General features: G+C 36.1%; 3 protein-coding genes and 1 long non-coding RNA gene across 6 annotated transcripts in view; 1 reads left to right on the top strand and 3 right to left on the bottom strand.

The window, feature by feature from the left end:
* Positions 1-1433: 1433 nt before the first annotated feature.
* LOC107566869 (uncharacterized) lies at positions 1434-3290 on the bottom strand. The gene is made up of 3 exons (XR_001606564.1): positions 3229-3290; positions 3081-3131; positions 1434-1491 (listed from the first exon to the last, which is right to left on the bottom strand). It is a non-coding gene; the product is annotated as an uncharacterized lncRNA (long non-coding RNA).
* A 113-nt stretch (positions 3291-3403) lies between these two features.
* Positions 3404-5801, top strand: LOC107566461 (N-acetyltransferase 9-like). Of its 2 annotated transcripts, none has more exons than XM_016251927.1 (7): positions 3404-3479; positions 3688-3774; positions 3863-3972; positions 4085-4225; positions 4303-4362; positions 4455-4549; positions 5151-5801. In XM_016251927.1, coding segments are annotated over exons 1-7 (654 nt in total). In that variant the 5' UTR covers positions 3404-3477; the 3' UTR covers positions 5310-5801. The 2 variants fall into 2 exon arrangements, with proteins under 2 accessions (XP_016107413.1, XP_016107419.1); XM_016251933.1 differs by lacking the exon at positions 3404-3479 and adding an exon at positions 3486-3613.
* A 248-nt stretch (positions 5802-6049) lies between these two features.
* On the bottom strand, positions 6050-10835 carry LOC107566447 (leucine-rich repeat-containing protein 59). 2 transcript variants are annotated; one of them, XM_016251918.1, is made up of 8 exons: positions 10730-10835; positions 10417-10555; positions 10217-10276; positions 9965-10123; positions 8028-8132; positions 7822-7894; positions 7301-7492; positions 6050-6612 (listed from the first exon to the last, which is right to left on the bottom strand). In XM_016251918.1, the coding sequence occupies exons 2-8, from the start codon at positions 10513-10515 to the stop codon at positions 6356-6358; spliced, it is 945 nt and encodes a 314-aa protein (XP_016107404.1). In that variant the 5' UTR covers positions 10516-10555; positions 10730-10835; the 3' UTR covers positions 6050-6355. The 2 variants fall into 2 exon arrangements, with proteins under 2 accessions (XP_016107404.1, XP_016107397.1); XM_016251911.1 differs by having other exon boundaries at positions 10417-10541.
* Positions 10836-12569: 1734 nt separating this feature from the next.
* Positions 12570-15911, bottom strand: part of LOC107566757 (5-hydroxytryptamine receptor 3A-like) — an 8662-nt gene continuing 5320 nt past the window's right edge. Inside the window, exons 3-8 of the mRNA XM_016252290.1 lie at positions 14808-14917; positions 14438-14607; positions 13927-14087; positions 13173-13380; positions 12930-13067; positions 12570-12856 (exon numbers count right to left, since the gene is read on the bottom strand). Coding sequence (XP_016107776.1) covers positions 12570-12856; positions 12930-13067; positions 13173-13380; positions 13927-14087; positions 14438-14607; positions 14808-14917 — 1074 coding nt within the window. The remainder of the gene's footprint in view (positions 12857-12929; positions 13068-13172; positions 13381-13926; positions 14088-14437; positions 14608-14807; positions 14918-15911) is intronic.

Raw genomic sequence — 15911 nt, 5'->3', positions numbered from 1 at the left:
TTGTGAGATAAAAAGTCGCAATTACCTTTTTAATTTTTTATTTAGTGGCGGAAACGGGCTTCCATACTGCTGTCTACCTGTCGACTGCCTGTGTTCATTTGTATCTATACAAACACATCAACAAGATAGAGTGCGATGATAGAGAGACGGATCGTCTTGTCCGCTTGACAATTATATCTCACAGGCGGCTCCCGTAGGACCCCACATACTTATGGCCTCTTCACTGTCACTTAATTCATTACCGCAGAGGAAGCCAGACCGAGGGGACTCCATTAGACTAATTTTAGAGAAGAGGATAGATAGGCGCTTTCTCAGCGAGTGAGCTGAATGAATCCCTTTCATTAGCACTGACTGATGGCTCGTCACCGTCACGCCGTCGATGACTGGCATGAGGGTGATGACAGAAACATGGTGGCGAACACGCCACTTGTCCATAAAGAGTGTCACTTTAGACAGGGGTGAAGGGAAATATATATGATGATCCGGTCACTTTAAGAACAGACCTGCCCTGTTCACTCAGATACATGACAAACTGCCCTTTTCAAAATGAAGTTAGCTTCCAACCTTGCTTGCCCTGGTGCCTTATCGGTGTAAGAAACTATAGTCTGCCCCGACCCAGATTCCACTCCACAATAGATGTTTGATCATGCTCATTTCCCAAAATGCCTTAATTATTATAGAGATTAAGAAAGTCAACAGTTATGTTGTTTCTAAGATCATTTGGGATGATCACATCCTAAACAAATGGTGACCAATTGTAGAATGGGAGTGGGTGTGGGACACCGAGAACCAAGACAATTAGGTGACAGAACTCCATTAACATACAAACCACAGCTGTTACGACAGGAGCAAATTCATTTCCATTAAGCGTAGTAAACTGTACATTTGTAAAAGGTTTGAGTTTAGGATGTTCTGGCTTCATTCCGACTCTGTTGAAGCCAAGGTACAACATGTACTTTGTCACTGCTATGCTGCAATAAACATCTTCATCAAGATCTTCAACGTCCTCATCATGAGAACCACAAAAAGATGGTCCGGTGAAAAAGTGATATACAATCAGAATATTAACGCTGTGCAGAAGGAGTAGAATAAAACAGGGAAAATATGTCAAGTCTGATTACCTGGATGTGAGGACTAGGAGAGTGACACACTACAATGATCTTTTTGAGCTGTAAGAGACCTATTTGAGATATATTGCAATATATAATTTGTATTTTTTTTATTGTATTAATCATTATTGTTTATTTTATATAAATATTAATTAATACAATAATTAAAATATAAATGCAATTTATCCCATGTTTTTACATCAATCTTATTACTTCATTTTTCTAATTTTATTATTTCTATTATAACTGTATGCTTTATTTTATAGTTAAAAATAGCAGAAATTGACATACAAAATTTAAAACAGACCGACCTGTTTTTTCCCCATATATTCCAAGTCGTCTGAAGCCATGTAATGGATTTTCCCATTAAAATCTGCTGCATCTATGATGCACATAAGAACCAGTGATGTTGACATCTATAATATAGCAAGAACTTCTCAGGTTACATAAACCAGAAGTGCCTTTTGCACCATAGAAGGAGAAGAAATTGTGCACAAACTTAATTGCTTCTCATGTGTTACATCAAGAATGAAAAAAGTATGCAAGATCTGAAAACAATCATAACGGCAGGGAATCATTTTTTCTCATTTAGTTCTCATTCACTTATGAGTAAATAGTTGCAAAATAATTAGGCAACTCCTTTAGTGTTTCATGGGAGAAAGAAAAACACGAGAGCAACATGAGTGAGAGGAAATGGCTTTTTTGTGTGTAGGGCTGCACAATTTGGTAGAAAAATAAATAAATATCACTGCAATTGAACTGCAATGTAAAAAGGAAAGCATACAGAAGATGAGCTGGAACTTTAAGGCCTATAGACATACATCTTTTATTTGAACTGCAATAATAAATATTAAATGCACCAATCACATTTGTTCACTTTAGTTTTATGTTTGTAACATAGATGCATAATTTATATGCAGTGCTGCTGGATTTCTTTTAAAATATTTTACAATTTTGATAGAGCCTTTTATCATCCTATTTCTGAGATTTTCTCAGGATGGGATGTTTGAAAAGGTGAGAAAATGCACAAAATGCCACAGAATGTATTAAACCCACTGCATTTGTAAGTCGCTTTAGATAGATTAAATTACTAAATGTAAATGTAATAGCTACTTACTGCTGCTGTTGTTTTCCATGTCCCTTCCTAAACGATTATGTCATTAGGAATTGCATTTTGTTATATTGTTACACAGGGAAAACACTTTTTTAAATGTCTACCATTGTTAAGAGAACGTCCACATGAATACTCTGTCCATTGACTTTCATTTATACTTTGTGGGTGGGCATTTTTTTGTAATGCTAAAATTATTTTAAAACTACAAATTATTTATGAGATATAGCCTATTTAATCAATTACACAGTGCAGTTGTGAATGAAGTCTTTAAACGAAAAGCTGTAACCTTGCGCCCTCTCGCGCTTCACAATACAAACTTTTTTCTCATTTAGTTCTCATTCACTTATGAGTAAATAGTTGCAAAATAATTAGGCAACTCCTTTAGTGTTTCATGGGAGAAAGAAAAACACGAGAGCAACATGAGTGAGAGGAAATGGCTTTTTTGTGTGTAGGGCTGCACAATTTGGTAGAAAAATAAATAAATATCACTGCAATTGAACTGCAATGTAAAAAGGAAAGCATACAGAAGATGAGCTGGAACTTTAAGGCCTATAGACATACATCTTTTATTTGAACTGCAATAATAAATATTAAATGCACCAATCACATTTGTTCACTTTAGTTTTATGTTTGTAACATAGATGCATAATTTATATGCAGTGCTGCTGGATTTCTTTTAAAATATTTTACAATTTTGATAGAGCCTTTTATCATCCTATTTCTGAGATTTTCTCAGGATGGGATGTTTGAAAAGGTGAGAAAATGCACAAAATGGCACAGAATGTATTAAACCCACTGCATTTGTAAGTCGCTTTAGATAGATTAAATTACTCAATGTAAATGTAATAGCGACTTACTGCTGCTGTTGTTTTCCATGTTGCTTCCCTCCAAAACGTTGATGTCCCTTCCTAAACGATTATGTCATTAGGAATTGCATTTTGTTATATTGCAAAGATGAAAAAGTGATATCGAGTACACAGGGGAAACACTTTTTTAAATGTCTACCATTGTTAAGAGAACGTCCACATGAATACTCTGTCCATTGACTTTCATTTATACTTTGTGGGTGGGCATTTTTTTGTAATGCTAAAATTATTTTAAAACTACAAATTATTTATGAGATATAGCCTATTTAATCAATTACACAGTGCAGTTGTGAATGAAGTCTTTAAACGAAAAGCTGTAACCTTGCGCCCTCTCGCGCTTCACAATACAAACGCGCGCTGATGACGTAGTTCATATGCGCCGCTGTTTATGTGAGTTGAATTCATTGAAATTCGTACTATTGCGATTTACCTGTTTAGTCTATTATGACACGTTGATTATATACGTAAATAAAACAGATGGACATAATTTAAGCGACCATTCTGTATTCAAGTTTGAATCTGAGGTACGATGGTGACAAAAATGCTACACTGCTAGTTAGAACATTCAGTATGTGCCTTAAACCACTTTATTTTACAGGCTGCTTAAAATGAGGATAAATGAAGATATATTACTGGAGGGGGAGAAGGTTGTATTAGTACCTTACAATGCAGATCATGTTCCCAGGTATTATAAGTAAATCCAGCATATCATCTTGGGTCTGGTGGTTGTAGTATCAGTTGATTTGAACCTCGTCTAACCGCTATGTTTTTAGGTATCATCAATGGATGTGCTCTCCTGAACTGCAGAAGCTGACTGCATCCGAGCCCCTGACACTGGAGCAGGAATATGACATGCAAAGATGCTGGAGAGAAGATGATGACAGTGAGTTTCCACCTTTCACATGAACATTTGTCCTGTTGACATTCAAGCACATAGTGAATATTATCCCTGATCTGTTTCTGAATGTGTTCATCATGTGTTTTTTCTCCCTCAGAGTGCACCTTCATCATCTTGGATAAACAGAAATGGGCAGATCCGAGCATACCGGAGCAAGAGTGCATGGTGGGAGATGTTAACATTTTCCTCACTGACCCCAGCGATCCTTCCCTGGCTGAATTGGAGATCATGATTGCAGGTTACAGAGGTTCCAGCGCATTTTATTTCATTCAGATTGGCTTGAGCCTGTCAGTAACATCAAATCATTTTTTTTAGTGCCCTGCTACAGAGGAAAGGGACTTGGGAAAGAAGTTACACGCATGATGATGTACTACGGTAGGACAAAGCCGATGATTAAAGATCTATTATTAGTAGTGACTACTTATATGTACAGTGTTTTTTTGTGTGTGTGTGATTTACCTCAACAGGTGTCCATAAACTTGGAATTCAAAAGTTTGAAGTCAAGATTGGTTTGGATAACAAAATCAGCATTGCCATGTTCAAGAAATTCCACTTCCGAGAGGTGAGAATGAATCAAATGAATTCATTCAGGAATTGTTGTTTTTTTTTATTCCCCAAGTACAAATGTTAATACTTTTTCCTGAATTCTGACACATGCTACCAAAAGTTTAGAATAATTCAGATTTTAATATTATTACAAATGACATATTACTACATTTTTTTATGAGTTTTTTATGTTTTAAAAAATGTAATTTATTCCTGTGATAGTAAAGCAGCATTAACTCCAGTCACATGGTCCTTCAGAAATCCTGAAATAAGCTGATTTGCTCAAGAAACGTTTCATTAACATCATCAGAGTTATTATCAGTGTAAACCGTGATATTAAAAATGATTTCTGAAGGATTATGTGACACTGTAGAAACAGCTGCGGAACATTTAGCTTTGCCATCACAGGAATAAATGACATTTAAAAATACATTCAAATAGCAAACTGTTTTTACTGAATTTTGAGAGAATTCTTTCATACATCCAAAAATGTGTATATTATAGTTATTTTAAGGGTTTGTACCTTTCTAACATTTTTGTGATTGCAAAAAGAAAATTCATTTTTATTTGGAAATATAGAATGTATATACTTTTTTTGCTTGTTTGTTTGTTTGCAGCTCTCCAACAGTGAGGTCTTTCAAGAGGTTACTCTTGGGGTCACCGTGAATGAGGCTTTACAGAAGCATGTTTTTGGAAACATGGACTTCATGCTGCAGAGGGAGTACGGGAAGGCACGTGACAGCAGGCAGGCACCGTTCACACCATTATCTCTGTGATAATGGTTTGTAGAAGATCATATGAAAAGAGAAAAGCCCCACAGTGCATCTCAATATGAAATATTAATCACTCATTGTGCCACAGAAAGCTGAGGTAACTAGAAACGTTTATCACGTTCTGATGTGACAAAATATTTCTGAATTTTTCTAATTCAGAATTAAATGTGATGACTCAATACTGATCATTCAATACTGTATTGTTAGAAATATTATTTTATTGTATTGTGATTTTAACTTCTTAAGGCATGGAAATCAAGAAACTGTACTATTAAAAACTTTTAATCTGCATACTGCATGTTGCAATAATTTATGTAAAGAAAACGGATATAAATTATATTTGTTATATTTTTGTTGCTTGTAATATTGTAAATCTTTGTGACTATACACAAGATACTAATCAGTTTGTCTTTCATGTCAGTTATTTGTGTTGTAGTAGATTTATGGCATTTATCGTCCTTGCAACAATAACAATAAAAAATACAGTCTTGAAAATAAGTTTGTTGTCCATTAATGCTAACAATAAAAAATTATAATTGTCTTATGATCACAATGATATGTTTCTTTAAAAAGGAATAGTTTAATGTCCTAGTAAGCTAAAAGAATATAAGCAGTTTTTCCAATTCTAGGTAAAACTTACCTAAACAGAGAGCAGTTATTGTAGAAACTTATAAACAGGTTTCTTTAAGATTCAGTTTTGCTACCAATTGTAGCACAGGGACAGCAAACATAAGCTAATCAAAATCGATCAAATCTTTTATTATAAGATGTTGCGAAACAGTATTACGCAAGACTCCAAAGGTCACATGTTATCATTCATCAACTGCTTCTTGAAGTCCATTTTCCTTTCCCGATTTGGCAGTTTAAAGACATACAAGCAAGATTTTCATTCACAGACTGGTCCATAGTTCTCACATGGATTATTATTATTTTTAAAAAAGAAAAAACAATTCCATAGGAATTTCTGCAGACAGGTCTGTGACTTGGTCCCAATGCGTCACCTGAGAGGCTCAGGTCCGCAGCAGGATGGATCATTATCAGACACAGTCTTATGATCTGAGATCAGACATTTTCTGAATGACCTGCTGCACAACCTCCAGACCCTGAGCCCACCTCACCGTCTCCTCAAAGTGCGCATTGAGTGGAACACAGAACGCCTCCTTCCTCAGTTCAGTCAACTGGCAAACTGCTATTACGCTTGCTACTCCCACAATTAGCAGGAGCAGGAGTTTTAGGAGCAGAGAGAAGACCAGAGAGCAGATGGACCGCTTGGCTTTGGGCACAGACTCTGATGCTGTCTTTTTACCTATAGTGAAGGAAGTGTAGAACTTACACTCAAAACATTGACAAGAAACACGCTGTACATATAACATGTTCTGTACATATATACAGTAATACAATGTATATAACATATCAACCTGACATATACTACAGTTCAAAAGTTTGGGGTCAGTATGATTTCTCAAAAAATAAATTAGTACTTTTGTTCAGAAAGGATGTATTAAATTGATCAAAAGTGACAGTAAAGACATGTATAATGTTACAAAAAAATTCAAGTAAGTGCTGATCTTTTTTGGAACTTCTATTCATCATAGAATCCTCAAAAAAAAAATCTGTTTTAAACACCGATAAAAAATGTTTCTTGAGCACCAAATCATCATATTAAAATGATCTCTGCAGGTTCACGTGACACTGAAGACTGGAGTAATGGCTACATTCAGCTTTGCAATCACAGGAATAAGTTAAGTTTTAAAATATATTAAAATAGAAAACCATTATTTTAAATTGTAATAATATTTCATATTACAGAATTTCTTAACATCATTGGTAAACATAAAAGACATCAAAAACATTTAAAAAATCTTAAAATCCAAACTTTTGAACGGTAGTGTAGATCAAAATACTCCAACATTTTTAAACAACATAAAGCAAAGTAGAGAGGATGCAGTGTAATGAAATAATTGAGTCTCAGTTCATGTAAGATAAAATTGTACCTTGTTTTTGAGCAGCTCTCTTTTTCTTCTCTTCTTTCTTCTTTTTCTGTTGTTCTTGAGCAGCAAGAGCAGCCATCTGAGCTTGATACTCCTTTCTTTTCCTTTCCTTCTCGTCTGCTTTTTTCTTTTTTTGTGCTTCTCTTTCCCTGGCCTCCTTTTCCCTCTGCTTAGCTTCTTTTTTCTTTTCTAGTTCTGTAAGGGATTAAAACATTCTAAAATCAATGCATAATTAATACACGAATACATAAAATGAAAAAAAATCTAAACATTTTGAAAAACAATTAAAATCAAAGAACTGTTATGATGTAGATTGTGGAATAAATATTTCAATACTATACTATGTCTAGGCCACTCATAAAAAAAGTAAGACAAAAATAGAGCCACATTAAATAACAAAAAATAAATAAATTCTAAACTTAAAATATATGCTCAACTTGTAACACTCATAATATCATTTGTAATGGAAAAGAATATAAATATGAAAAACATGCGGAAAGTTGTAGATGTTTTGGTTTCCCTACCTCTCGCTTTCAACAATCGACGTTCTCGTTCCTTTTCTGCTTCTTCCTGTAGTGCCTTCATGTGCTGCAGAACCTGGACATAGTAATTCATTTGTTAATTTGTTATGTAAGTTCATTTGTGATTGTTTCAAAACTTTGACTAAATAATCTTATTTATAAGTTCAAAAGTAATCTCTGACACTTCTGCTTCAGACCACTCAACTCACCCTGGATGCGCACTGTTTGCACTGCTTCTCATCCAAGCAATCGCCTGCAGCCTTGGCCAGTGTTGGCTCCAAGGGGTTATCCTTCAGATCCAGCCATTTAAGACTCTGCAACAAACAAATGCCCTCAATTACCAACTGCTACTAATACTGATAAGTATGAGAGGAGAGGAGAGGAGAAGATGTGTGACCAAGCATGGTGTGCATTGGTGTCCAATACTCAGAATTTGTGCTCTGCATTTCACTCATCCAAGTGCACACACACAGCAGTGGGTAGTGAACAAACACACACGCACACACAGCCTTGCTCAAGGGTCTCACCTCAGTCGGGGTATTGAAGGTGGAAGAGAGAGCTGGTCATTCACTCCCCCCCACCTACAATCCCTGCTGGTACCGAGACTCAAACCCATGAACTTTGGGTTACAAGTCCGACTCTCCAACCATTAGGCCACGACTGCCTCAAAATGAAAATAGCATCTTCTAATACAAACCCGATTACAAAAAAGTTGGGACACTGTACAAATTGTGAATAAAAACAGAATGCAATGATGTGGAAGTTTCAAATTTCAATATTTTATTCAGAATACAACAGATGACATATCAAATGTTTAAACTGAGAAAATGTATAATTTTAAGGGAAAAATAAGTTGATTTTAAATTTCATGGCATCAACACATCTCAAAAAAGTTGGGACAAGGCCATGTTTACCACTGTGTGGCATCCCCTCTTCTTTTTATAACAGTCTGCAAATGTCTGGGGACTGAGGAGACAAGTTGCTCAAGTTAAGGAATAGGAATGTTGTCCCATTCTTGTCTAATACAGGCTTCTAGTTGCTCAACTGTCTTAGGTCTTCTTTGTCGCATCTTCCTCTTTATGATGCGCCAAATGTTTTCTATGGGTGAAAGATCTGGACTGCAGGCTGGCCATTTCAGTACCCGGATCCTTCTTCTACGCAGCCATGATGTTGTAATTGATGCAGTATGTGGTCTGGCATTGTCATGTTGGAAAATGCAAGGTCTTCCCTGAAAGAGACGACGTCTGGATGGGAGCAAATGTTGTTCTAGAACTTGGATATACCTTTCAGCATTGATGGTGCTTTTCCAGATGTGTAAGCTGCCCATGCCACATGCACTCATGCAACCCCATACCATCAGAGATGCTGGCCTCTGAACTGAGCGCTGATAACAACTTGGGTTGTCCTTGTCCTCTTTAGTCCAGATGACATGGCGTCCCAGTTTTCCAAAAAGAACTTCAAATTTTGATTCGTCTGACCACAGAACAGTTTTCCACTTTGCCACAGTCCATTTTAAATGAGCCTTGGCCCAGAGAAAACGTCTGCGCTTCTGGATCATGTTTAGATATGGCTTCTTTTTTGACCTATAGAGTTTTAGCCGGCAACGGCGAATGGCACGGTGGATTGTGTTCACGACAATGTTTTCTGGAAGTATTCCTGAGCCCATGTTGTGATTTCCATTACAGTAGCATTCCTGTATGTGATGCAGTGCCGTCTAAGGGCCCGAAGATCACGGGCATCCAGTATGGTTTTCCGGCCTTGACCCTTACGCACAGAGATTGTTCCAGATTATCTGAATCTTTGGATGATATTATGCACTGTAGATGATGATGATAACTTCAAACTCTTTGCAAATTTTTCTCTGAGAAACTCCTTTCTGATATTGCGCCACTATTTTTCGCCGCAGCATTGGGGGAATTGGGGATCCTCTGCCCATCTTGACTTCTGAGAGACACTGCCACTCTGAGAGGCTCTTTTTATACCCAATCATGTTGCCAATTGACCTAATAAGTTGCAAAGTGGTCCTAAAGCTATTCCTTATATGTACAATTAACTTTTCCGGCCTCGTACTGCTACCTGTCCCAACTTTTTTGGAATTGGGTTTGTATTAAAGAGAATGTTTGCAGTTATGAGATCCTAAACCCACCTTGAGTTGTGAGAAGCCAACGGGAAGCATTTTCAGTTTGTTGTTGTATAAATCCAGGTGCTGGAGGTTACCGAGTTGCCCAATTTCTTCTGGTAAGCAGACCAGCTGGTTCTTGCTGAGGTCCATTTTTATAAGGTGAGTCAAGCTGCAGAATTCAGGCTGGTGAAGTAACAAAAACAGTACAAAAGCATTAAACAAACTACAACTTAGAGCAAATCTGACTCTTTTTTTTTCTTTACATTTGTTACTTACAGTCAGAGTTGTTAGATTATTACAGGACAGATCCAAAACCGTTGCCTTTGGAAATGCAGCCTGCACAGAAATCAATGTTTTCAATTTTCAACGTTTCTCACACTTTCCCTAAGGATAGGCTGAATTAATGCAATTTAAACAAAACCAAGTACACTACACACATGATAATTGTCAAGTGAATAATCTTAATAATGACTTACCAGCTCCTTGACTGGCACTTCTGTAAGGTTACTGAGACTCAAATCAAGCTCATTGCCATCAATTTTGTCTTTAATGTTTTCAACTTTGCCTTTAATCATGTTGACGTCCCGCTCCTCACTGGACACTGAATAGAAATACGTTACCTATGATCAGCAATCACAGCCATCAACGCATTCAAATGAAAGCAAGTTTTGACAGCTAACTTAACGTAGATAGTTTAGACAAAGTAAGAGAGTTCTCATTGTTAAAGTTAACTTCAAACAGCTGCGTTTTCAGCTAGTATGTGTAATTGTAATGAATGAAAGTTATTACCTCGTTACAAATGGTAAAAATAGTCCAGACACAATGCAGAGGAGTAGTTGTATGCGGTGACTTCTCTGATCTCGCACCGCAATGGATGAAAGTCCACGTCATTGCTCGCGTCGCGTGTGAGGCGCAGCTGACAGCGTGTCTCGTGCCTGGATGAGCGCCCGCTGTGAGCGCCGCCTAGCGTCTGGAGGTCTGGGTCATTGCTACTTATGACTATTAATTGTAGCAAACATTTGTAAAGCTCTGCACATGTTCCTCAAGTAAAGTCTAATCAAAACGTAAAAGTTAATATTTAGAAGTAACACCCTTGGCATTGAGTGATATCGTAATAAATAGCCTATGTAACCACATCCCCTGTGCTGTTTATATGAATGCACTCCATTACAATGCATGTTATGTTTAGCATTATGATACATTATGTTCAGCCCAGTCAAAGTCCAGACCTCATCCTGACTGAAATGCTGTGGCGAGAGCTGTGCATAAACTTGAACAATGTTGTAAAGAAGAGTGGGCCAAAATTAGAATGACGTGAGAGACTGATAAAAGTCATACAGAAAATTATTAGACTGCTTCAAGTTATTACTGCTAAAAGTGGATCTACAAGCAATTGAATCATAGGGTGTCTTAACTTTGTCACACATGATTTTTGTTAAATAAATAATGACACTGTGTGATATGTCATGTGTTGTTTTACATCTGATGAGGTTTTATTTTCCAAATTTTAAGACCTGCCAAGGACCAGATAATTTTTTATGTCCTACAGAAAACCTTGGAATTCAATAGGGTGTCCTAATTTTTTCATAAAACTGTATATATATATATATACATACATACATACATACTGTGCAGAAGTCTAGGTCATTAGTATTTTCACCAACAAAAATGGTTTAAAGCCAGTTATTTCTATCTTTTGCTGTAGTGTGTTAGTAGGAAATATTAGAAATAACTGGCTTAAAACCCTTTTTTGAGAATGGTAGAAGAGTAAAAGATTTGTAAAGTAATTGATCAGAACAGCAAATAATATTTGTCTCGCCCAGGTTGTATGGGCTGGCGTTGACTCTGACAAAACAGAAAAAATGTTATTGTCTCGTCACATTCAATCATGAACTACATGAATCACGTAAATGACTGAAACTGAAAATTGAATAGTTTGTATCACTGGATCACAGTTTGCTTCTTACATTCAGTTTAACAGCATTAACAGCAAGTACACATGTATTTTATACACTTACATTTTTGCTCCGTCCATGCAATAAATGCCTTTTTCTAGAAAATTAATTCAACTGCTCAGGTAATTTCAATGGTAGGCTATGATACATATTAATGTAGATACATATTAAAGTTCCTGTATTTCGCACCATGATAGTTAGTAAATATGTATTCCCATTTTCACTTGTGTGATTGTCAACCTCTGCTTTTTTGCAACAGACTAAGCTTTTTTAATTTCCTCTAGCGCACTTGGCTTTCAGCTAACAAAAGAAAGATATTGCAATTTTCTGGTGTTATTTTATGATTGGTCAATCTTCAGCTCTTCTTCAGACTTCTCAAAATACATTCCGACTCAGATTGCATTTAATCTTTGCATAAAAAGATTAACGCCAACTTTACCTAAATTCGGATTGGGTGGGCAAGACAGATATTTGGGGGGGTATCTGTGCTCAGCCTGTACAGAAGAGAAACTGTAGATAAGCACCAGAAAATCAATTGAAATATACAGTATGCTGCAGCTCCTTTTGCAATGCTTTTAACAGGAAGAAGAAATGTACATAATATTGTTATGTAATGCAATATATGTAATATTGATCGCTAATTTGAGCATTCATCACAATTTTAGCATTTGAAATTACTCAACTTTCCACTCTCGAAAGATAAAGACAAGAAAGAGAGAAACTGAGATGAGATAAACCACAAAGAAAACCCTGTTAATACGTTTGGCCATTCCTAACCAGTAAATCTGAGCAGTTTGGGCTTTTAAAGTATCAGGAACAAGAGTCTGTCTGACAGTCTGAAGCTCTTCTAGGATCAGCTGCAATAGCTGCACGTCATTCATTTTTTCTTTGCTGTATATTTCCTTCAACATCAGAGACTCAAGGGGAGCTTCAACTCCATTACTGTCTCTTTTCCGGTCATCTGAAAGAAAACCCCAGTCCCATGACTACAAAGTCAGATCCTTATCATTGTGATGCTTGAAAGATGTGTATACCTGTGTCAGAGTTGTGATCTTCAGGTCTCTGAACCCCCTTAGCATCTTGTTCAGAGTTCATATTTATCAAGTATATCACCAAAACTGTCTCCAGAAGACTCAGCAACATGAAAGAAAAGATGACAACGACATACACAGCTGCACAGAACAGAAGAGGGAGTTTATATGACAAACTATACGTATCTCTGATATATGAAAAGACATCTCTATATTAAGAACATTGTCCTTGAACTGAGCTCTTACCAATCAGAGGACATCTGTGAGATTTGGATGGCAGAATGTCATTTAGGATGAGCAGAAGTACAGAGATCCCCAGTAGCACAGTCACTTTGAAGCACAGTTTTTCCCCTCTATCTGGTATGAAAAAAGAAGCTAGGTCCAAAACGAGGAAAAACAATATAGGTAGCTGAAAATTGATGAAATGCATCAGGGGCATCCTTCTGACGGAAATCTAAAGAGGAAAGATGAGAGAGAAAAATCTGAGGCTATAATCTCTGGAATGGAAGAAGAAATATAGTTTTTAAAGGAATAGTCCATCCAGAAATGAAAATTTGCTGAAAATGTACTCACCCTCAGGCCATCCGAGATGTAGAGTTTGTTTGGAGAAATTTAGTTTTACGTCACTTGCTCACCAATGGATCTATTAGACTTTTTTCACTGGATGAAGTGTTATTATGGATTATGGACTCATATTTTGGCCAGAAGCAAAGGTTTAAAGTTAAAATGCCTTAATGATGGATTTGTTTCTTACAAACACGCAGCTTTTCACTTCACAAGACATTAATTGATAGACTGGAGTTGTGGATATTTCTTGTGGATTATTGTAAAGTTTTTAATGGCGGCACCCATTCACTGTAGATGATCTACTGGTGAGCAAGTCATGTAATGCTACATTTCTCCAAATCTGTTTTAGGAAAGAAACAAACTCATCTACATCTTGGATGGCCTGAGAGTCAGTACATTTTCAGCCTAATTACATTTTTGTGTGGGTTAGTACCGTGTACTTTATCCTGTCGAATGTTTGCCCCTCATAGCTCTCATTCTGGAGCGAGACGGATATGTTCAAGAACTCCCATTCTCCTTGTGTTAATATGCTTTCTCGAGCAACCTGTGTCGCCTTTGATGAATTGGAGGCAGGAACCAGCTTTATTTCTTTATCTGTTTCACATAAAGGAAAGCAGCTTGGTACAGTGTGACACTGAATGCGCACAGGGATTTTTCATTGATGGAAAGCAACAACATTAAGATACAATAATTGATAATGATACATTATAAGACAAGCAAGTGAAAGATACAAGTTTGAATGCACTAAATCTATAATCAAGTTTATGCTATGTTTAATCATAGCAGTTGTTTATAAAATTGTAATAGGATGCACAATATGCTGGTACCAATATCAGCCATTTATTATCTGCCAACATTAAAATAATTATCAACTTATCACATTGGCCAGATTTTAATATCATCTTTTTTTTCAAGGAATATTTACTTTTGAAATGTGCTCTCACCTGAGTAATTAATTGAAGACACTGTGATGTGGCACGTTTGGGTATCAAAAGGAAATTTGTGTACATTCATTGTGCAGGTGCTGACAATCTTATGGTCATCCTCCATCATCACATTTCCATCATGAGTAATATACAAATATGGGTTCAGTGGTCCATCTTCCTTTTCTGCACTAAAGCGTGTTGATAAATTAAGTTGTTTGCATGCCATGTAAAATGAGTTTTGTGTCAAAGAAAATTGAACCAGACAAATAATACATTTCAGATTTTCCCACATGTCATTTCTCTCAATTCTTAATTTCTCATCTCCTAATTCCATTTTTTAATCATCAATTAAGATGATTATCTAGATATATCATTTTTATATACTTACGTCTCAAGAACATAAAGGTCTGGTTTCCAAAGCATCTCTTTTGGCAAAATCACACTTTTAATACCACAAAAATCTTTAGGATCCCAAGAGATTCGTTCATTGTTCCACCTCTAAATGAGCAAAAATTAATTCATAAATAAATAAATCCCTTAAGTGGTTATACAACACAAAATTCTTCTTTAGAATTTAAGTTATTTCTGAATTATGCTGCATAATTGGAAAAAATAAATAATTAAAAATAATTATATTAAATAAATTAAATATTTTATTAATTAAGATAACACTTACCATGGACATCCAAAAAAGAGGTACAAAGATTTGAGACTTTTCAATCTGCAAAAAAATTTAATAAATAAATAAATACATATATATAAAACAGACACAGAATAATGTTCCACTTGAACATTTGTCAGCTGTTTGCAGTCATACCATAGAAAGGATGCCGTAGAGATAAATATCAAAATACACTATGGTGGGGTGTCTCCAGTCCAGTACAGGACGGCAAGTTGTGAATTTTTCATTGTCTCTGGTAAGATTTAAATATTCCAGTACATCTTGCTTACTGCACACTTGTTTAGGTAACACTAAATCTGCAAGCCAAGAAATATGTTAATGCTGTTTTAAATGTCCAAAAATAATTTAGCCTTGCAAACAGGCTAGTTATCTTTAGAACAACTGACGATTGTCTGTGCATTAAAGAAATAACTGAAGCTTTACTCACCTACTAGAAAAAGTAGACAGATAGCACAGACAGGAAAAAAACTCATATCCAACTCTCAGTGAGAGACCACCTCTGGTTAGCCGATGACTGGCAACTGGTCCCACTCACTGCCTCTGCTTATGTAACAGTACAAGATGAAAATGGATGGGAAATTAGCTTTAATATGGGAGAACATCATTCCCCTGAGCACCATAAAACATTTTTGTAGGTTCATGAAGGCCATTGTTCCTCATAAATGTGACATTCTGCTGTTATTGATTTGTGTTGACTGAATGGATGATAGATATGTCATCTATCTATCTATCTATCTATCTATCTATCTATCTATCTATCTATCTATCTATCTATCTATCTATCTATCTATCTATCTATCTATCTATCTA

This window comes from Sinocyclocheilus grahami, unplaced genomic scaffold, assembly GCF_001515645.1.
Source record: "Sinocyclocheilus grahami isolate Dianchi unplaced genomic scaffold, SAMN03320097.WGS_v1.1 scaffold26.1, whole genome shotgun sequence".
Lineage (NCBI taxonomy): Eukaryota > Metazoa > Chordata > Actinopteri > Cypriniformes > Cyprinidae > Sinocyclocheilus > Sinocyclocheilus grahami.
Note: the sequence above shows the minus strand (reverse complement) of the source record. Positions and strands in the feature narration are given on the sequence as shown.

What these genes read in the sequence shown, in the direction of transcription:
- LOC107566461 (XM_016251927.1), top strand. An exon ending in ATTGGAGATCATGATTGCAG is followed by an intron (nt 4,226 to 4,302) that starts GTTACAGAGGTT and finishes CATTTTTTTTAG; the next exon opens with TGCCCTGCTACAGAGGAAAG. An exon ending in AGAAATTCCACTTCCGAGAG is followed by an intron (nt 4,550 to 5,150) that starts GTGAGAATGAAT and finishes GTTTGTTTGCAG; the next exon opens with CTCTCCAACAGTGAGGTCTT.
- LOC107566447 (XM_016251918.1), bottom strand. Translation starts at nt 10,515, where the DNA reads ATGATTAAAGGCAAAGTTGAAAACATTAAAGACAAAATTGATGGCAAT. An exon ending in TTGGCTTCTCACAACTCAAG is followed by an intron (nt 8,133 to 9,964) that starts GTGGGTTTAGGA and finishes TGTTTGTTGCAG; the next exon opens with AGTCTTAAATGGCTGGATCT. An exon ending in GAGAGCTGCTCAAAAACAAG is followed by an intron (nt 6,613 to 7,300) that starts GTACAATTTTAT and finishes CCTTCACTATAG; the next exon opens with GTAAAAAGACAGCATCAGAG.